Here is a 22,457-nt window from a genome sequence, read left to right as displayed (position 1 = left end):
CCGAAGAGTTGGGAGACAACTTAGACACTGCATTTCTAGCACACTGCCTTAATTTTCACTTCTCACTCACTGCAGAAAAACACCACCCTACATGTTTATTAATCAGTTTTCCAAAAGTAAGTTGACAATGGGTCCTGTAATCCTCCCACAAAGAGAAGGGTGTTTTATTAAAGCCTATTAAAGGGCCTACCCTAGAATGAATAAGGATGGAGTTCTCTACAAACTGTAACAAACACACATGCTTCTCTCTCTTTCTCTCTCACGCAGGGAATCCTTGACTCTCCTTCCCCAGAACGCTCATCATCTCAATTTTCTGCTGCTTTTCAAATCATGTTTAATTAGAGGATTTCACATTCCCTTGTGATACGATATTCATGAGTAAAACTTGCAATTGGAGTGACTGTGAATTAGTCTATTAAGTGCCAGATTTGTGCTTTTAAACAGTGATAGAGATTATTGTTATTATCTGCTCTCAATATTGTGCTCCGAGATGTGAGGACTACCTTAACTAACTTTACATCTGAAATGCAAGCTATTAACCATTTATGTCCAGAGTTGGTTTCTGTTCCCCCCTTCTTTCTTGATTTGCAAATTATGCTGGGAGAAATAGAGAGTTATTTTTCTCTAGTGGTTCTCAGAGAATGGTCCACTAGTGGTGTGCTGGGTGGGTTTGCATGGTAAACCCTCACTTTCATAGTTCTGAACTTATATTCATCTGCGTTGGAAAAAGGTTTTATAAGGACATCAGAAACATGATTTCTCAGTAGATACTTTTTACACAACCTATTTAAACGAGACAACTTATGAACAATATTAAGTAGATAGTAGTAATAAGTACATGCAGATAAGCCAAAAATTGAGAATAGCAGGAATGACTCAAAGAATGTTGACTGGGCCCTAAGAGACTGTAAGAACTGCGTCTGGAGAAAAGGGCATACAACTTTCCTTTCCCATTGCTATTCCTAGAGTAGTGCTTCTTGAACTTTACTACAGATATAAATCCGATTTGGTGGTTCTGGGTGGTGGGGTGGGGCATGACTACGCACGGGGAAAAAGCCCCCAGAGTTGCTGGGTCATGGACCATAACTGAGTACTAAGGATCCTGGGTGTTCCCTGCTCTGTATCTGATCTAAAAATGTCTATGCTTAAAGAAACAGTCACAAGGGTGCCCTCTTTATAAAGTATGGGTTGAAAAGCAAGGTGGACGGACATAGATAAATACGCAAGGGGGTGGCACTGGGCAACCTCACCAAGTAATAGTTGTAAATTCACAGAAATGCTTGCTGGCTCAAAGTTATTTAAAAATTAATGCAAGGCTGTATTTCTTTTTTGTTTTTGAAACATAACAGGTAAGGCTGAAGGAAGTTAGCACAGGGAAAAGGTCACTTTCTGTCTCTGTTTAACAAACAACAATTTTACATCAGCACAGATCTGTTGGGTGATATGGTCAGTGATTAATGTTTACCAGATATTACACTGATCAGGAACATCCCAGAGTAAACTACTGAATCAATGAGTTTGGCAGCATCTCAAAACTTCACAGTCCCCAAACTCTAGGTCTGCTTTAAGTATCTTCTAAGCCCGGTTCATATCCCTAAGGATGTATGTGAGGAAAAGCAGAGTCACGAATCAACTTTTTAGGAAGGTTAAGTGACAGTCTTGGCTTTTCCTAGGAAATCAGAAATCAGGGCATACAAGGAAGGCAGGGTTTCCATGCACTTGGCACAGTACCATATTCAGTCAAGGTCCCTTCCCTCTAAAAAATGAGAAAAACCTATCAAAACATCCCAACTCATGATATGCACACACTCAATGGAGTCCACACAATGTCAAATGGAGCAAGAAAGCATACTTTGAAGATCTGCAGATGTATCTTAATTTGTAATGGACCAAAATACATCTAGCGTCTCCAACTTCTGATTTCACAGTTACAATTTCTTAGAATGAGGCTCATTTTATTTAAGAAATGACTTGATTTAAAGAAAATAATACAAATAATCACATAAGCAGATAGGGCAAACCTCACGACAATGGGGCGCATATTCAAACGACTCAAGTTTGGAAAAGCAAAAGCTCATAAAGTAGTCCTTGAGGATCCAGTCCCTAGCTGGGTTAACTTTGCAGGTTGACGCTGACTCAGTAGCAAGTCTCTGAAGACACACTTTTTTAATTTGAATTTTCACAGGGGATGGCAGAGCCTCAGGGTCATTCTGGACTTACGGGTCAAAGACCCACAAAGGCCCCAACAGCACAGTGTGGTGTGTCTGATGCTTTTAGGACTAGAGCTTCTTCCTCCAGATTTAAGGGCATCTTATTTGTAAGCTATTTATGTGACTAGCAATTGGCTGCTTTACCCATGGTAAGAACCTGAGGCTAGGTGCCACGAAAGGTAGTTAAGTCTGGCAGTTATTTTCATCACTAACCATGCCACCAATCTCCCCTACCTCCCCACTTTCCAGCCACACTGGGCAAAATGTGCCATCTTGATTCCCAGATGCCAGGAGCATGTATGTGCCATAGTAGGAGAATGGAGCAGAGAATCAGAGCTGTAGTATCTGAGGCTGGTTGGTGTGTTTGGATCACAATGCAATAGCAAAGAGAGCAGGTGATGACAAGCACAAAATGCCTGTATTTGCAAGGTGATGAGTGAAGGAATAAATAAAGGAAAAGAGCAAGAAGAGGCAGCAGTCCAGCTTTTGTTTCTGACACCAGTAAGGGCGATTCTGAGTTTGTAACTAAGAGTTTACCACTGGCAGTATTAACACTGGGATCTCGTTAAGAAAACAGAATGCTTTCCAAAAAGTGGTGTGAGCAACTGTGTCAATACAGACATAGGGATCACTAATCCAAAAGTTATTAACACCATTAGGCAGGCATTCTCATTATGTCAATGCAAGTGTGTTTGCACTGGTGAGTCACAAGGTCTATGTGGAACCTTGTCCATATGTTAGAGGAACTAATGACACCCCAAAAAACCAAAGACCATAAACAAAGTTTCAATATTAATCCTTATTTTGTTTCCCTCCCTAGTACTCTATGGGAGTCAGCAAAAGATTCTAAGAGTTACATCATACTTCAAAAGTAGAAGGACCATACACAAGGGCCAGACCAGAAAGCAGGAGATGAAGGGACAAGTTAGCTAAAGACACAAAATGGCTCAAAACTATCAGGTACTTGCTTGTGTGTTTCCTTAGAATTACTCCCTACTTTATGTAATTACATTCATTTCTCTATAGTACAAGATACCTCATTAACATTCACTGGTTTAAACTCTTCTCTACCTTTAATTCAGCAGATTTTATTAAACAATTACTTTGTGATAATCATGTTGGGTTCTTAGATCAGTCTCCAAAACTGGGATGCATATCACCTACGTCATATATTTAAGATATGATATTACACATGAGTCATAATATTAAGATTTCTGTATACACCTATTAGTATTAGAACTTGAAAATGTAGACACACATTTCTCACCCTCTTAGCCACTAATTTTTATAACGAAAGTAATATATATTAGAAACATGTATATAATTAATAAATACACTTAGTAGGGGTATGTATTTAACATTTTTATACTGATGGGGTAAAAAATCAAGTTTGGCGGTCACTGGCACTGACTACAACCAGAAGTAAGTTCTCGTTCTTGGAAAGAGTTCTGCCCAATTCTCTAGTTGAGGAGACAGCGATAACTGAACAGATGGCTGGAACACAAAGTACTGTAACCTTTGATCTGGGCCTTAACGTATCAGTAGGAGCTCAGGTGATGAAAGGAATAAAGTGAGAGCAGAGAACTGAAGCACACACAAAAAAATCTAGTAAGACAAAACTAGAGCCCTTACAAATGAAATTACGGCCAAAATTGAAAAAAAAATTTTTTTTTTTAAATTTTGCTCCATAAAATAGCTTGTATTCGGCCACAGTCTTGAGAATTTTTCTCTCTGAAATGTTGAGTCTTAGCACGGAAACCTGAATTTTCCCAAGTAACGGTAATCCAGATCACTTATCCGTCACTTTGAACTTTAGAAGAATGTCACACCATAAGGATACCAGGTGGGGATGCTATAGGGCAGTGGTTCTCAGAGTAAGGTCCTAGGGAACTTGTGTAAAAAATGCAAATGTGGGGGCCCCACCCCAATTTACCGAATCAGAAACACTAAGGGTGGAGCCCAGTAGCCTGTACTTTAGCCATTCCTCCAGGGGGATTCTGAGGCAAGCTAAAGATTGAGATGTACTTGTAGCAGAAACTTAAATTTTCTCATGGTTTGGAGTATCTACAGGTATTGACAACAGCTAACCAGGCTCTTTTATAGCAGTGCTCCCCAACCTTTTTGGCACCAGGGACTGGTTTCACGGAAGACAATTTTTCCAGGAACCGGGGGGGCAGGGGAATAGTTTTGGGATGATTCAAGCACATAGTATTTATTGTGCATTTGTTTCTATTATTGTTACATTGTAATATATAATGAAATAATATTACAACTCACCATAACATAGAATCAGTTGGGAGCCCTGGGCTTATTTTCCTACAACTACACAGTCCCATGGCGGGGTGATGGCAGACAATGACAGATCATAGGGCACTAGATTCTCATAAGGAGCATGCAACCTAGATTCCCCGTGTGTGCGGTTCCCAACAGGGTTCATGCTCCTGTGAGAATATAATGCCTCACTGATCTGATAGGAGGTGAAGCTCAGGTGGTAATGTGAGCGAGGGGGAGTGGCTGTAAATATATATGGAATTACACTCGCTCACCTGCCTCACCTCCTGCCATGTGACCTAATTCCTAACAGACCATAGACCAGTACCAGTCTGTGAACTGGGGGTTGGGGACCCCTGTCTTACAGCACCTGTGGCCAAAGAGTGGCAAGTATAGACATCTCCTTAGTTCACTTTCTACTGAACATTTCATGTAGTCTCTGCAATGAAATTTAGTGCCTACTGTATGCCAGGCTGGCTGTGCTGGGTGGTGGGGATGTCGCAATGGACAAGAGAGATAAAACCTTTCCTTTACAGAGTTCATTGTGTTAGAAAATCTCATGTGAGGTAGATGCAGGTGGACATACACACACTATGATGTTCCACTGGTGCTCATTTTTATTTTTTATTTTTTTGAGGCAGAGTCTTGCTCTGTCGCCCTAGCTGGAGTCCAGAGGTGTGATCTCGGCTCACTGCAACCTCTACCTGCCGGGTTCAAGTGATTCTCGTGCCTCAGCCTCCTGAGTAGCTGAGATTATAGGCATGCACCATCATGCTCAGTTAATTTTTCTATTTTTTGTAGAGACAGGGTCTTACTACATTGCCCAGGCTGGTCTCAAACTCCTGGCCTCAAGTGATCCACCCACCTGGGCCTCCCAAAGTGCTGGGATTATAAGCATCAGCCACCACGCCTGGCCCATTTTTAACAAGTCATGCCGTGTGTTACGTTTTGTATATACTTCTGTCACCATAGTTATTAATAATATGCTGACTTTCAAGTGTCTGTTTCTATGTTTGTTTCTCTGGTTAGCCATGAGCTCCTGAAGGGGAAGAACTACGCTGTGGTCAACTTTTAATTCCCAGAATCTACAGTGTTAGTATACAATAAATGCTCAATACATGTGGTATGAATGAATACATAGCTTTAATAATAATTAACAATAGTCAATATTTATTGAGCACCTACTATGTGCTCAGCAACTAAAACATATATTAACTCATTTAATCCTCGCACTTTGATCTAAGATGAGGTAAGGGCTGGCAGCATACCTGATTCAGGGGTGGGAAACTGAGGCACACCAGGCTCAAGTAACTTAAGTAGAGAGCAGCCTGCATTCTTCAGTCCAGTCTTTGGAGTTAAACTGGGTTAACTGGGTTAAACTCTTCTCTACCTTTAATTCAGCAGATTTTATTAAACACCTACTTTGTGATAATCATGTTGGGTTCTGATAGGAGGCTAACCACCACCAAACAACACAGTGGCTTAACATGAAACCAGTATGGTCCATAACGCAGCCAAATATCTTGTATGTCTGCCTCTACCTCAGGGCCTTTGCTTCTGATGTGCCCTTAGATTGGAGGGGGTCTTCCCTTTCTTATTCACGTTTGTTCCAGGGTCACCTACAGACTTTGCCAGACCAACTAACCCCAACAATAACCTCAGCCCCACAAATTATACTTAGCCCCTTTCCTACTTTTTCTGTTTCCAGAACTTCACAGTTCTTTTCTTGTTTAAATGATTTGTTTGTTCTATTTCCCTTCTACTGTAGGGTCAGCTCCCTGAGGACAGGCTGTGCAGCTCACAGATACATTCCCACACTAGGACCACACCTGGCCTGTGGTTAGAGCTTTGGTAAGTTAGGTTGAATGGATACACCTTGGAAGTGTCCTGTGACTTCTGTCCCACTTAGGAACACATTTTTTCTTGCACTTTGGACAACTTCCCATTTATCCTTGTTGAGTTTCTTTTTATTTCTGTCTGTACAGTCCTCTAATTTATTCAAACGCCACTGGATTATTCCAGCTCTTGGTGTCAATTTTTTTCTAATTAAAGTAAACTGCCATTTTTCTCTCACACTGATCTTTAACACGAGACATCTTGTTCTTGTCACAAATCTGACTCATATGGAAAAATGTAAGTTGAATATAGGGGCTCATATGTACCACAATGTTTCTATCAATATTTCAGACATGAAAGTAGAGTCATAGACATACATGTCCGCCTCATTCTCGGGTCTATGGTCATGATTTTGGTGGAGTGTTCACTTTTTGGATGTATGACCCGGAATTCCACTGATTACTAAAACAACTCCTTTGAAAGCAAATATCACATCATTTGGACAAACACTTCAGGTTTCTCTTTCCTTCTGCCATAGTACATCTTCAAAAACTCGACATTCACAACCAAGATGTAAAATACACAATATACAAAAGCTCCTTCAAAGACATACCTCAAAGTACTTTTAAAAAAGCAACGGAGAGAAAGAGAGAGACCAGCCTGCCATTAGACTGATTTCCTTGAAGACTATAAAAGGAATGAAATTTGAAGGTCATAAAAGTCTGTCTATTTGTTTAGGGAAGTCTTACAGGTAGTATAAATATCATCAGCTACAGTTGCTATGGGGTCTGTTTGTTTACCAAACAAGAACACAAATAGTTACACAAAAGCAGAACAAGGCTTGGGTATATAAATGGAGAAGGCTTTTTGCCTCCTGGTGAATTTTCCAAAGGGTTTTTTTAAAAAAGTCCCTATTTTTCACCCTATTCACTGGGAAATCTCTGTTTTCTTGATTCTTTGCACTTCTCACACCTCCAGCCAATGTTTTACTCTCAGATTTCTGAGGCTGATAATGATTTTCTCTTCTCTTTCCTTCTTTCAGTTTAAGACTTCGAAACCAACAATATTAGGCCAACAATCCAAACTGGATAACCAAAACAGTTTTCACTGTGGAAAATGCTAAACAAAAAACAAAAAACTAAAGGTGGGGAAGAGAGAGCGAGAATAACAAAACCCACTAATTTCTAGAAGAATCCTAGCACAAGCATGCAGTCCTTATATGAACACACAACCACCCACCCAAAAAGGTCCATGTGGATGTGTGTTTTTAACTGACTTTCCATGAACCAATCATGTTTCATGCAGTAGAATTGCACCTGCTGAGTTAACCACGTGCTTCAAAAAATAAAGGGGGAGGGAAAGGAAGCCAGCACGGCTATTCTCGCGTCTCTTCTTGGTTGAGAGAGTACATGTGAGTGTGTGCGCGTCATAACTCAGATCTATAATAAAACAAACTGCACAACAGAGGCTGCACGAGTGGAGGCCTGCTCTTCACACTACATTGACCGCAGTACCCGCCCGGCGCAGCCCTGATGCCTTCCTGTGAATGGGACAGATTGCCATATGGACGAAGACACTGAACAAGCTGTACAACTCTTGGCGACATGTGCCCGGGGGGATTGTCCCATATTAACACCACCTGGGCTGTGGCAATTGTGCTCTGTCTGTGCAGTGGCACTGAGGAGCCCAACAGGATGTTATTTTAGAGTACACACAAAAAGGAAAATTACAGTTAAGAGAATTCTCTGGCTAGCATATCTGTTGCTCAATTCCTGAAATAGTTTCCCAAAGGAACGGTTATCTTCTTTATTCACACAGGCAGAAGTGACAAGCTGGAACACATATTAACAATTTCCCTTTGTGAGCTTCCACTATTGTTTTAATGAGGAGAATATAGTTTATAATATACTTAGGCCTTGACTGATTACAAAGGGGTATGGAATAAAGAACTTTAGGAATGCTGTACATATGTAACACACTCATTTGCATTGCCCCAGTGAGCCAGTCAGCAGAGTGGTAGCTCCCTTGGAAAGACCTACGGAGCCAGGCTACGGGGTAACACTGGTGTGAACATAGCAATAAAACAGAATAACCGTGCAAAAAAACATCTTTGCAAATCTTGAAAAGAACATGACATCCGCTTAAGTTTCCAGCATAGGTCCCCCCTCATCTGGCTCCAGTAGTGGCTTAAGAGCATAAGACTCCCAGCTGTCATTTATTATAAGAATAGGACTTTTCCAAGCCACTTTTCCTTTCAAAGGGAAGGCCCTTGACTTCCCTTTGCACTTTTGGTTGGTTTCAATATCCATCAAAGAAAAATCTTCTGTCTAATTTAAGTGGTAAAGGTGAGTAATTCAACAACTTTTTATAGGTAATAGAGTAAAACCGAGTACCATGGACAATACCATCAGAGTTTCCAAAAGGCTGGTTCTCATTCTTCTCCTGCCACATGCTTTCCCTCACACCCTTGGTGTGGAATAAATGTTAAGGAAAGCTAAGACACATTTGTGAGGAGAGAGCACAGGCCTTTCTACTTAAGCACAAATACCTGCAAAATGCCTGGGTGCCAACAAAGGAATTTGGCAGAGAACCTGTATCAGCGGCAGCGGCGCATCAAAAAGGAATGTCTGCCTTACAAGGTGAAAGAAATGGGGGGTCCAGAGATGGTTTTGGGGGGGAAATCTGGCACATCAGACATGGAATAGCCTGTGGCTGAGATTCATATTATACAACATCCCAATAAAAAAATTCAAATCAACTACATTTCAGAGTAACTCAGAAAATGAACATCACTCGCCAGACCAATGATATCATTTTATTGGAAAGCATTTATCATTTAAACACAATAAATAGAAAGAGATTTATAGAGTCTAACGATGCTGTGTTATGGTAAAAGGCCCTTTATTGAGGTAAGGCACAACAGCTGTTAGAGAATAATGGTTGAGGTTTTTTGTTTAATCACCCCACAAAGTGAACAGTAAAACAACAACAACAACAACAAAAAAACCCCATAAACCCTTCCCTTACGGCATGACAGTATTTAAAAAATTTTCTCCTGGTGCCCTCCCTGCATGTGTGAATGGCAGGCGGTGATATGGCACCATGCCACATGGCCCTGAGAGAATCCTTTCTCCCACTTCTAAGTCCCAAAAGTGATTGGTTTTAAGCAATCAGACACATAGATCACAGTTCTTCAAAGCACGATGGCTGCCAAACGCCAGGCAGCATGTTTAGGGTACAAAATGCTGATTCACCCCCCAGGGTGCTTCTGTCTGACCTCAGCAGGAATGTTTTTTGCCCTAAGTAGGTTACCTCCCCGACAGATAGACATGGGACAGGTGATGCTGCCAAGAGTCTGCTTTGGAGCAAAAATAAGCACCTGTATCTTAGGCCTCTGCAGTTAGCCACACCTGGTCCTCCTTCTGGTCCCCTACACCTGACAAGACATGCCCAGCATGCTCTCTATATTCTCCACTGTGCATCACTGGTTTCTAACCTCCTGACTTCCCTGCCAGCAAAAAGATGAGGTAAGGGCAAAGGGAACTGGCAACAGGGATTTTCTTGTGGGCTTCTTCTAAACTACTGCTGAACAGATAGGTCTGGCCCCAAGCTACAACCAGTGGAGGCTACCATCTGGACTTGATCCAAAGCTTACCCCACTCTGTAATCTAATTCTCATTAAAAGTCTGGGCTAGCCAACAGACACATGAAAAAATGCTCATCATCACTCGCCATCAGAGAAATGCAAATCAAAACCACAATGAGATACCATCTCACACCAGTTAGAATGGCGATCATTAAAAATTCAGGAAACAACAGGTGCTGGAGAGGATGTGGAGAAATAGGAACACTTTTGCACTGTTGGTGGGACTGTAAACTAGTTCAACCATTGTGGAAGACAGTGTGGCGATTCCTCAAGGATCTAGAACTAGAAATACCATTTGACCCAGCCATCCCATTACTGCGTATATACCCAAAGGATTATAAATCACGCTGCTATAAAGACACATGCACATGTATGTTTACGGGGGCACTAGTCACAACAGCAAAGACTTGGAACCAACCCAAATGTCCATCAATGATAGACTGGTTTAAGAAAATGTGGCACATATACAACATAGAATACTATGCACCCATAAAAAAGGATGAGTTGATGTCCTTTGTAGGGACATGGATGAAGCTGGAAACCATCATTCTCAGCAAACGATTGCAAGAATAGAAAACCAAACACTGCATGTTCTCACTCATAGGTGGGAATTGAACAATGAGAACACTTGGACACAGGAAGGGGAATATCACACACTGGGGCCTGTCGTGGGGTTGGAGGAGGGGGGAGGGATAGCATTAGGAGATATACCTAATATAAATCTCGAGTTAATGGGTACAGCACACCAACATGGCACATGTATACATATGTAACAAACCTGAACGTTGTGCACGTGTACCCTAGAACTTAAAAGCATAATAAAAAAATAAATTAATTAATAAATTAATTAAAAAGTCTGGGCTGTAGTGAAGGTGGTCTGGGGAGCAGCCCACTGGGGAGCCACCAGAATCTGGCAGTCACTGCAAGTCCCTGAGGGTCAGGGAAATCTCAGGTCTAGTCCCTGCATGGTCACTAACTAGCTATGTGACCTGTGCAAGTGATAACATCATTCTGGGCCCCAGCTGCACCCTCTGTACAAAGGGGAGAATACCCCATAAGATTACTATGAGGATCACATAGGAAAATCAGTATAGTATCAAGCCTGTGTCAAGTCTGTTGAGCATTGTGTCTGGCACAAAGTAAGAGTTACATAAATGTTAGCTGCATTCTCATCACCACCATCACATGTCAGGTCCTTTCATCCTTGACAAGAGCAAAACAGAACCTTAGTTGTGTCACTTGCCTGTGATCACACAGCCAAGGAGTGGTCTTGTGGTAGCTCCTAAGGAAAGGAAGCAAATGGGTCTGGTCCTTTCAGTCATATAATTTCTATTCTGTTGGCTCACGTAAGAATGGCAAGCCACTAGTTTTGAGGACTGAACCAGTCTGGTGGCTCCCCCGTGGGCTGCTCCCCAGACCACCTTAACTACAGCCCAGACTTTTGATGAGAACCCGTCTGGGATGTGAATCAAGTGTCTGGAGAAAAGTCCTGTTCTTTCCAAGTGTCAAAACCTCAGTGATAAACACACAGCTTCCATTGCTTCTCAAACTTGAACATGTATTCCAAACCCCTGAGGCTCTTGTTACAATGCAGATCCTGATGCAGGTCTGGGGCAGGGCCAGATAATGAGTTTCTAACAAACTTCCAGGTTATAGCAGAGCCGCTGGTCTGCAGCCTCTGCGTAGCAAGACTCGAGGGTATGTAGGGCAAATGCAAATTCCTGCACCCCATCTCAGATCAAGAAAGTCTAGGTTTCAGGAGAAAGGCCTAGGAAGCTGTGAGTTTAACAAATACCCTGTAAGAGTATCATCAGGGAATCTGAGAAACACCAGGCTAATGGTGAAGGTCAGCAGTCAGCAACTGTTTCTGTAAATGGTCAGACAGTAAATATTTCAGTTTTTGTAGGCTATATGGTTTCTGCTGCCACTATTCAAACTTGCCATTGTACTGTCAAAGTAGCCGTAGACAATACGTAAATGAATGTGACTCTGTCCCAATAAAACTTTATTTACAAAAGGAAGCAGGGCGGGCTGACCATAATTTGCCGAGCTCTGTTATAGTGTTATAGATTGTTTAAATGCCTTGACTCACGTTGGCAGGAAGTAGCAGTAACAATTTTGAAGACAATTTGGGGGAATTTGACCACAGGTTCTCCGAAATGCTCTAATGGGAAAGAAAGATTTAAAATAACTAGCTTGCTCAGTACTTCAAAATAAATACAAATTGTCCTCTGATTTTCTGGAAAACAAAACAAAACAAAACAAAACTGAAATGAGGAAAAACTATTCAAAATAATGGGAACTAGAGTTTACTGCTTAAATGTCAACAGGTCCTACATATCAGTATGAAAACAAGCACCAGTTAAAGGCTTGTGTATCAGGGACAGTTCTGAAAACTAACTTCTAGAATTTTAGCAAGTAAACCAAGAGCACTGACATTTATTCATGAACACAGAATATAGTTTAAAAAAGAAAAAAAAAGCAACACTAGACATGTACATGTTTCAAAGTTCCTTGCCTTTTGAAAATAACAAGGCCTGTAAACACAAATGTTATTGTTACATAGTCAAATACATGGCAATATGTCAAGAGGCCACAAATCAAAAACAGAGACTGTGTATCAAGTGAAACTGTCTGTAAGTACACTGGCCAGGCGGAAACCTTCAGGGGTTATTTGAAGGCAACTGCCAACTGTGGAGTGGAGAAAATGCAAGCGACTGTAATACACAGGGCTCTGTCAATAATGATGAGAACGAGGCAAGGAATATCGTGACTGGACAGAGGGCAGGTTAGATCTCATAGAGTAAAGCGCCCAGTGTGGGTCCCCTGTTTTTGAGAATAATATGATGCCCCAAAAAAGCAGAGACTGCCCAACCACCACCTGATCGGGGTTTAAGGAAACATCTTTGACCAAATGCTTAAGGACACCTTGGAACAAATATTTAGAAAGCGGTGAATTCGAGAAATACGTGAGTTATAAAACATCTAATGATGGCGGCTGAACTGAAAGCAAAAAAGCTGGGATGAGAAAAAAGGGCATATTTCTGATTTGGACTATAGAGGACAGCTGAAATGGAATAAAAAGCATATGATGTGTTCATTGAGGAAACACAGGATTTATAAGGCAGGAAAAAAGCGGGGATACGTTAAAGGAAAGAAGCTTGTTTTGGATTTGCCTGTGTGCAAATCCCCCATGAGGTTCATTTACATTCTTTATGTGCTGTTTCAGACCAAAATGATTTATAGCTTGTAAATCCCACCTATCCTGCTTCATGAAAGGTCTAGTAAATATGAACATACACCATAAAAGAGAAAACTCTGGTATTTTCCTTTAAATGCAGTGATTTGCACACAGTAGGCTAAGTTAATACATGTTTTGTCAAACTGAATTTCAATTAAATTAAAAAAATATCTTTTAGGGACACTGATTTTATCATAATTTAGTATTCACTTCTAAGCTGAATGAAAACTTTAAGTACCACTTTGCAGACTAAAACACAGACCTGAATTTGGATCTTGGATATGCCACTAACCACCAGTTCTATGACCCTGGGTTAGTTATTTAATTGCTATTATTTGATTTCCTCATCTGTAAAATGGGTATAATCATCCTTACTGCTTCCTGAGTGGTCAGGTGGATAAAGTGAGACATCACTCCATATGCAAGAGTCTAGCCAGTGCTTGGCACAGAGAAGGAACTGATTAAATGTGAGTTCTCGTCCCTTTCCCTAGTGCACCATAATGCAATGTAATATTTTGAATTTTAATTCAGGCAATTACTTAAATAGTAATTGCTATTTGTATTTACATAGCTGCTTTGATCCAAGAAGCTCAAAGGGCTTTACTAAACTTAGCATTTTAATAAATGTTTCATTTGCATTTTGTTGATTCTGTTTACCCACACCAAAACTTGGAATTTCCTAAAGCAAGACAATCAGACAGGGAAACAAGACAGTATCTTCACATTTACAGGTATCCCAGGCCTGAGTTTTGTCTATTTCCCTAAGAAGTCGAGACTCTCTGTTCCCATGGAATAAAATGACATCAAGAGGCTTGAATGCACCTGCTTCCTCTGGCTGCTCCCCTTTAGCTGCTGCCATTGAACTTGATCCCCACCACACTTTTCTCAGGCACTGACAACAGAGGCATGTTTATTGCACCAATGAATTTATATATAATCAGCACAATAAACATTATTAAACTGTGGGGAGAAAATCAAAGCACGAAGCATGGTGCCAGTACTGAATTCTAATGATGCTGAATGTCCATGATTACACAGGGACAGGATCTTAACAAGCCTTGATTTGAACGTTGGCATCCGCCTCACAAATCACATGGGCCGCTCCTCCCGTAGTAGTGCTGAATATTGATAAATGTCTCTACCCTGCGCAACAGGGAAGTGGGTTTCTATTGGCAATCTTTACCAAAGTGTGTTTTTTCCCTTCTCTACACTCAAGGGTTTACCCTGAATGATTTAATTATAATTTTCCTTGTGTAAGACAAATTAAAGAGGAGAGTAGGAGTGTCGTGCCAAGCACATTATTTATCTCCTTAACAGATTGAAGCTCACCAAACCCCAGAGCTGCTGCTACTGCAGTGGCTGCTCACAGGAGCCAGCAAAATGCACGGGGGCAAGAGTAGGGGAGAAGGAGTTTTCCAAATGGCATGGAAATACATATGCAACTCAGCTGAGATCATTAGCCATCTCAGTACTTTGAAAACAAACAGTAACTCTCACAACGCTACCTTTTTCCAACAAATTTTCCCATCGAGCACTCCCAGATCATGTCAGAAATCAATCTTAAAGCTGCTAAGCCACGATCAAGGTCATGGGGCTAGATGGTTATTCACTGTGGCAGAGACTCTTCCTTGCCCATCAGAATGGAGGGAAAAGAGTATTACACAGAAATCAAAGAAGAGCTTGGAAGGACACATATTTCACAAATGCACCGATGAGTAAGAGAGAAAACTTACCCAAGGCAGTGACAAGAAACTCCTGAGACAACTGGCAGATCAGTGTACAGTGAGACCGTACCTTTATAGTGACAACTTTTTCTTTTTTTTTTTTGTATTTAACTGGTTATCACATGTGATTTTTAAATTAAGCCTAATAAGGTAATGCTACATAATATTCATTTGAAGGATTTATATGTATACAAAGCTGGCTAACTAATAACTGCATTTTTTTTTTTAATTTAAAAGACAGGATCTTGCTCTGTTGCCCAGGCTGGAGTACAATGGTGTGATCATGGCTCACTGCAGCCTCAAAACTTCTGGGCTCAAATGATCCTCCCACCTCAGCCTCTGGAGTACTCCAGGTGCATGCCACCATGCCACGCTAATTTAAAAAAAAAAAAAAAAGTTTAATAGAAATTGGGGTCCCTCTATGTTGTCCAGGCTAGACTTGAACTCCTTGCCTCAAGCAATCCTCCTGCCTCGGTTTCCCAAAGTGCTGAGATAACCACTGTACCAGACCTAACTGATTTTTTAATTATCAATTCTATAAGCTTAAACTCAACTACCTTTAACTGAAGGTGCTCATGTGTCTTGTCAGCTACATTCAGTTAAAATGTGCTGACCGGAATTTTCTTTTAGTCCAGCCACGTCTAGAAACCTACCAGCTAATATAAACTGAGAGATTCAAGAGATTAAGTAGTGGCATATAATTCCATAGTGGCTTCTTTTTTGCATGTACGATTGGAAAACTCAGTCTGCTTTTACATCTAGATTAAGGCTCATTGGAATCTGAATTCTTTTCTGATCCATATTCTAATTCTGGTGTGTAGTATGATGAAGATTAAGCACAACTTTTGTGCAGACAAATAAGGAGCATAAAAAAAAAAAAAATCAAACAAACTTAGTCTCCCAGAATTAGACTGTCTCTTAGATCCATTTACTTTCAAATGTGCCTTAAGACATGAAAAGGGCTATTCTTCTCCCACTTGCCTCCTTGCTAATCTATCACCTGACTGCAGATATATAACCTTTTAGAAAATGACACTGAGCACAGCGCATCTAAACAAGAAGAGTTTTCTATGTCACAGGAAATCTGTGCAGGCTCCACAACAGCCGATGAGATTGCAACAAATACCTTAAGTGCATCAGTCGGCGTTTTTCAGTGTATGGCCTCCTGCTCTGCCTATGGATAAAGATGTAATTCAATCACTCTGCAGTAAATGGACGCATCAACCTTAGGACATCAAAACCTAGTATAGCAAAGGACAACAGCCTAGAACCTTTTCTTTAATGCTCCCTAAGGTTTTCTTTCTTGAAAAAAAAAATAAAGACATTATAAGAGATTGTAAAGCAAGAGCTAAGATTGGCTTCCAGACATATATATCTATCCTCACTGGAAACAACAGAAGCCACATTTCACCCAATGGCTCCAAACTGATTCTCAGTGTCCACCATTCTATTCTTCTATCTATTCTTCAAACTATTCTAAACCAATATGCTTAATGCATCTTTTAGTTCTTCGGTGTCTGCCTCAGAAATTCCAAAATGATCTTGGAAGGATAGTTGAAAATTTTAGTTAAAACATATATATTATCCTCATCTCTGGAAACCACTCGTGGTTTTACACTCGAACATGGTGTGTGTGTGTGTGTCTGTGTGTGTGTTCAGATAATATTTTTCTGGTATAAAGATATACATCCAATTAAACAGTAGGCTTCTTAAACACTCAGTATTTTGAGAAATATACGAAATTATATTTGTGATTACATAACTGAAATATATAATTAAATTTTTTTTTTTCACTGAGCCATTTTTATTAAAAAACAAAATACAGAATTTGCTTTCTCCTGAGAGAAATGGCATTTACTGTCACATACTACTTTTAAGGTTTCTTTACTTCTGTGTGTGGAAGCTCTGCCTATGAAATATACAGAAAACAGTTTAGGAATAGTAAACAAAAAAGTTTTCAATTTTAGGGGCACTGTATTTTCTATTCTTGAAAAGCACTTCAACAGTGGTATTAATGCTTCTGGGTACTAAGAATACAATAACATGAATTAAAAGATTTTCTTAGAACCGCATGCTAACATGACATATTCTGGATCTCTAAAACAAGCTCAGCTTCAAGTAACATTCATGTAAAACTCAGGGCAATTCAAAAATAAAATGTCTTAACTTCTAAATAGGAATACAGCTGCTGAGACAATCCTATACTCTATCCCACGATGAAGAGAAAGTGTGCTGTGTCTGTTTATGTGACTATATATACAACAGACCCCCCGCCTCCAGCCGCCGCCACCACCACTACCTCTTCTGTCTCTCCATCCTCCAAACCTTCACTCAGAATACATACGGGGAAGACCATGTGCTCCGGGGCACAATGATGAAAAACATGGGCGCCCAGCCTTCAAGGGGAGCAATGTAGAGTAACATAAGTTCTATGTTTTCTCAAACCATAATTCAAAATTGCCCACAGCAGACACTACTATTCCCTGAAGGCACTTCCAGCCAAGGAATTCAGCTTGTACGGAGTGAGCACTTGGCAGAAGGAGTAGGCCTGGAAGCCTGGAAATCCAACCCATCCAATGAGAAACTACACGACTTCTGCCCGGGTTCCTAAGCTGAGAGTAGATCTACATAAGTGCTAATTCCATGTTGAAAAGGTGAAAATAATTAGATGCTTCACACCCAAACCATACTGAATACATTCTTCAGTAATTATATGCACACGCAAGTCACATGGATCCAATTAGGGATCACTGAGATATGGTGAGGCAGGGCCACCCACCCCTCTCATGTTAAAGGCAGTGTTGGACCCATCTCAGTGGCTGCTTCCTACCTTTCCCTTTTGGGAGTGTGGACTGAGAGCTGTCCATTAGTAGAGGCATGTGGGTTCATTATTAACGAGGTCTTGGAAGGTGCAGAGGAGGAGACACATGTCGTGGTCAGATCCAAACTGCTGTGATTGTTGCCTGTGGTTTCTTCTGCAGTATGAGCACTTGTCACTTCTTTCCAGAGCTGCTGCAGTTCTGTTGGAATCATGCCTGAAACAAACAAATTGGATAATTAAATCAATTAACAGCTAATTCCGTCCTCTTCAAACAGTAATTAAATCAAAGAGTCAGTAAACAAAGCCTAGTGTTAGGGGGGTTTTTTGGTGTGTGCAGTTTTTTTTCCCTCCCAACTAAGGCAGATGCGGTAGTAAAAAGTGTGTCCTCCTACTGAGCAACTGAGTGGAAGCTGCCCTCATCGCACATAAGAGACTCAGGTGAAAAGGATTCAAACACAGTTACTTTGCCACAACGGTATGCCTCTAACCATCCGAAATGTTATTTCTCAATTTTTGATGAAAAGTAGATAGATGTTACCTTAGTTTTAGACACAAAGAAGGCTCAAAATAAATTTGTTCAACTATACTATTATGACAACATGAACTACAAAATGAATAATTTTTGTGCTTAAGTCTTAAATGATGACAAATAGCTTTGTTATTAAATATAGTTTTTATTAATCACTTTTAGACATAAATTATGAATTCATATCATCTTCCTGAAATGCTTTTCAACTTTTAACAGTCAAATTGATTATACTATGATTATTTCATTAACACACCTATCTTCCTCATTAATTTTGGTTTCTAGTACCACATGCTTAATTGATGGATGTGTCTACTGAAAAACTGTATAACTTTTTATACAAGTAACACTGTTATTACTGTCATTTCTTAGATCAATGGTAATGAACCATTGCAGAATAAAATGAAAACGTAAAATAAACTTACAGTAATAAAGTTCTCTTGTGTTTTTAAAGGGGATCAAAATGGACATGGGTTTTAAGGAGTGAATCCAGTGTTTTCCCCCAAGAAGGGATACAATCAGTATGCCACGCTCACTATTGTGGGCCTCTTCGTCTTTATCTTGGTGGCATGCCTCTGTAGCCCAGGTTTCCAAATCCCACCTCAATGCATATTCTACCCCATACATGCACAGAATAAAAATATGCTAGATGACAACAAAAACCACAACAACGACAACAAGCAACATAACTTCCTTTGGAGAAACACTGAAATCATAAACCCTGCACATCCTAAGGCAATACCACATTAGAAGTGGACGTCTGGATTGCAGTTCATTGTTTCAATCAACTGTAACATAGCCATCCCAGAAAGCCTGCCATTTTCTGACTGTATAGCAGCAGCCGAAACAGGCATGTTTCTTACCAAACCTAAGGTATTGAATTAAAAAAGAAGGCTGTGTGCATTATATTCATTTGAAACACATAATAAAAAATGCCAAGGTCTAAATTTAATTTATTTTTGTCATTTAGAATACAATGGATAGATAATCATCTCAACGTGATCAGCCAAACATCTTTACTTTGCTAAACTGTTAAAGATTTTAATTATGCTAGCATTGGAGAGCACTGGTCTAATGAGGCGATGGACTCCAGAGAATCCGAGTGGTTAAGAACTGTGAAATGAGTCTGATAGGATTTTTTTATATTCACCGTGGATCGTTTGCATATCAAAGAGGAGTAAATTATTGCACAGCAGACCAATAACCTTCCCCGCCTTTCTGAGAGGAGCGTTAACAAAAACAGTTGGTCTCTCCTAACGGTTCTCCACGAAAATGTTCAAATGCTCAAGTATTTGCAATTAATATATATTATAAAGGAGGCTTCAAATGATACATTAAGTGGTCAGATATTCTTAGGAGGCATCCTCGACAGACAAGTCGGTTTTCTTCTCCCTTCATAAAAATCAAATGCCAATTATATTTTGATGGATTTTGTCCCAAATGAGCATTTAGTTATTAAGCATATTCAATTATTACTTGTCCCCTGAAATTAAACCTCGGAGGCAAATTAAACAAAGGGAAAGGTCACTCCACAACCCCATGTCCGGTTTTGCTGCATCTGGACTATTATTTTCAAACACCTTTCGAAGACAGGTGGGATGCATTTGTAGCTGGCAGGTCTGCTACTGTTGTCTGCACACCAACAATTACCTGTGAACATGGGTGACCCTCAGACCACTGTTTACTCAGTGGAAACAACAGTTAATAGGCTTGTCTGTTGATGATGTCATGTTGATATAAAACCACACAAGTCAACACCTATTTTTATTTTCTAGAGAGTAAACGCATGAAAAGAACAAGCCACCTATTTCTCAACTCAAACTAATTGATTTCTGGGTCAGCTGCATGGGAGGCGGGAAGACTAGGACAGGGTTCTGACAACTGTGTTAACTCCCGCTTTCTCTGGAAGAAAAGCAGAACTTCAATGCTGTTTTAGAAGTAAGCTGTTTATCCAGCAAATAAAGACAAAGACAAATGTATTCAGCACTTGTTATACCTACAGGGTGCATTAATATTACTCTATTCTCCATCTATTCCAATGGGCTGGCAAATCAGTTTCATTATCCATAGAGAAAAATGGTAAATAAAAATAGTAACTCATTAAGTGACAACAGCGATACTTCCGGGTCAAACTGCAATGTGATAATTACTTTTAAGAACATTCTCATCACACTTAACACAGAAGCAGTCAAATGGCTTTCCTCCATCAATGCCATATATCGTTAGTGATGTTAAACTGTTAGTTCAATGAGCACTACCTACCAAAAGGTGTTGTTACTTGACAGCTAAGATCTCATGTTAGACAGATAAAAGGTAACCCAGTCACTCATCAGACTAAATGGGTAACAAATTTCCAGAAAGTATGTATTTCTTCCAAAATGGTAGACTAAGAATAACAGTATGAAGTTAAACAAATCCATTAGCAGGTACATAACAAAGCATGTAATTTTCTGCTACCCAGAGTTTACATTTTAAAAATTAAAAGGTCAGAATAAGACTGAAAGAATATTTCTGTATGAAATTACTGGTGCTAGGGAGGATGAGATGATTAAAGAGACCAGGGTGAAAAGCAGATAGGCTAATTACGTAAGGCAGAGAGAAGACCCTACAATAACCTTAAAAACAACAGAAAATATCCCTCCGTTTCATATTATAAAATCTTCAGGGATAAAAAGGCCTTCAAAATATTAATTCTCTATCTATTCCTATACTTGACATTTACATGTTTAAGGTTAACTCGGCAAGGCCATGAACAGGTATGTAAAATAATCTTGATGATTTCTTTATGAAGTGGGCATTACCAGTATTTTTAGCAGATAACCACCATGCCTTGCAACATTTCTTTTTCCAGGACAACTGGCCCCTTCATTATAAAAGAAAATGCAGGCACAGGTTTAAAAAATGTATGTTGTGGGGACAGATGACAGATTACTGTTCACGGAACTCAATTTTACAACCCCAGGTATCACTGGCTCAAAGACAAACAGAGTTGATCAACCTTTTTTTGTCCTTGTACATCCATACCCAGGTGACCATGTTCAAGCAAGCAGAAAGTTGATTTAAACCTCATAATGACATCAGTTTTAAGCCATCATCTCTCTGATAAAAACAAAATTGTGTTCTAGTCCAACATGACTGAATTCTCCAGCCACTTTGGATGAGGGAGTGGGGGGAAAAAACCAACCTCCTGATTCAGAGAGATGGAAATAACACTGGTAGTTCATTTTACTGTAAGAACCCGACACCAGAAATATTTGTATTTACGTTTATTCCATCTCGGGCACACATTGAGGCACCCCTTAGATTTCAAATATGCTTCTTCCTAATGTTGCAGGGGCTAATAGTTACAGCAGACTGCTAAGCCTATCAATCAATGCCATGACTAGTGAATTACCTACCAGTGTCCCTGATATGTTACTGCAGTGATTACACTTCATGCATCACCACATTCATTTCTTTCACATTACACATGAGCTTGTCTTGTCACTGCCCAATTGCCCTCTTTTGGACAGCTTAACTGATGTACTATAACAATGAACCTTAGTGAGCAAACTTAATAGTATAGGAGTGGTGGGAAAAGATGAGAGAGGTTGGAGCTCAAGTCCGGTAGGTGTGTCAGAACAGCCTGCCATGTTTCCAACAATAAATCCAAAGATGTAATTAACACATGCTATGACATTCTGCAAGCACAAAAATGCATTCACTGATGTACATCTATATATCCTTTCTTTTCTCCTTATTGCTCAGTTATGATATCTTCTATTTTGACAATGGAGATGCTGAGTATGTATCGAGCAGCTGAGCAGTCATAGCAGAAAAAGGAGTGGAGAGGCAAGAGAGAGGTTAAGAGGAAAAAGCCCTGGTCTCGATAGTAAAAACAAAATCAGCCTCATAAGGGACAGAAGTTGGGTGTGGTTGACTTAAGGGAAAAGATTCAAATGCAGATACGCTTCCCTGACTTCACTTGACACGAAAAGTTACCAAACAAATGGCCGCGCCTTAAGCAACACAAAGGAGGTTCCATATTTTTAACCTTCTTCAGAAGGCAACTGAATCCAAGACACCAATCAATGGCTTTAGCTACCAGCCGTTAAGGTACATATAAACCAACATCCAAATCTACTAGAGTTCAAAGAACTGTTGGCCTCGAGGAGGCAACTCAAATCTGCCCTGCCACGCATA

General features: G+C 40.1%; 1 protein-coding gene across 23 annotated transcripts in view; it reads right to left on the bottom strand.

The window, feature by feature from the left end:
- The window catches only part of FOXP1 (forkhead box P1), a 631,238-nt gene that overhangs the window by 69,073 nt on the left and 539,708 nt on the right, over nucleotides 1-22,457 (bottom strand). For 12 of the 23 annotated variants that reach the window (XR_002519830.2, XM_021933399.2, XM_021933402.2 and 9 more), the window contains 2 exons: nucleotides 17,759-17,963; nucleotides 16,055-16,102 (listed from right to left, as the gene is read on the bottom strand). Coding sequence is in view for 22 of the 23 variants with exons in the window: in XM_021933399.2 (XP_021789091.1) it covers nucleotides 16,055-16,102; nucleotides 17,759-17,963 (253 nt within the window). In the remaining variant the exon portion in view is untranslated. The remainder of the gene's footprint in view (nucleotides 1-16,054; nucleotides 16,103-17,758; nucleotides 17,964-22,457) is intronic. The other 11 variants (XM_003894193.5, XM_017954274.3, XM_009200346.4 and 8 more) reach the window with 1 other exon arrangement.

Source organism: Papio anubis, chromosome 2 (assembly GCF_008728515.1).
Source record: "Papio anubis isolate 15944 chromosome 2, Panubis1.0, whole genome shotgun sequence".
Taxonomy (NCBI): domain Eukaryota; kingdom Metazoa; phylum Chordata; class Mammalia; order Primates; family Cercopithecidae; genus Papio; species Papio anubis.
This window is presented reverse-complemented; position numbering and strand designations above follow the sequence as displayed.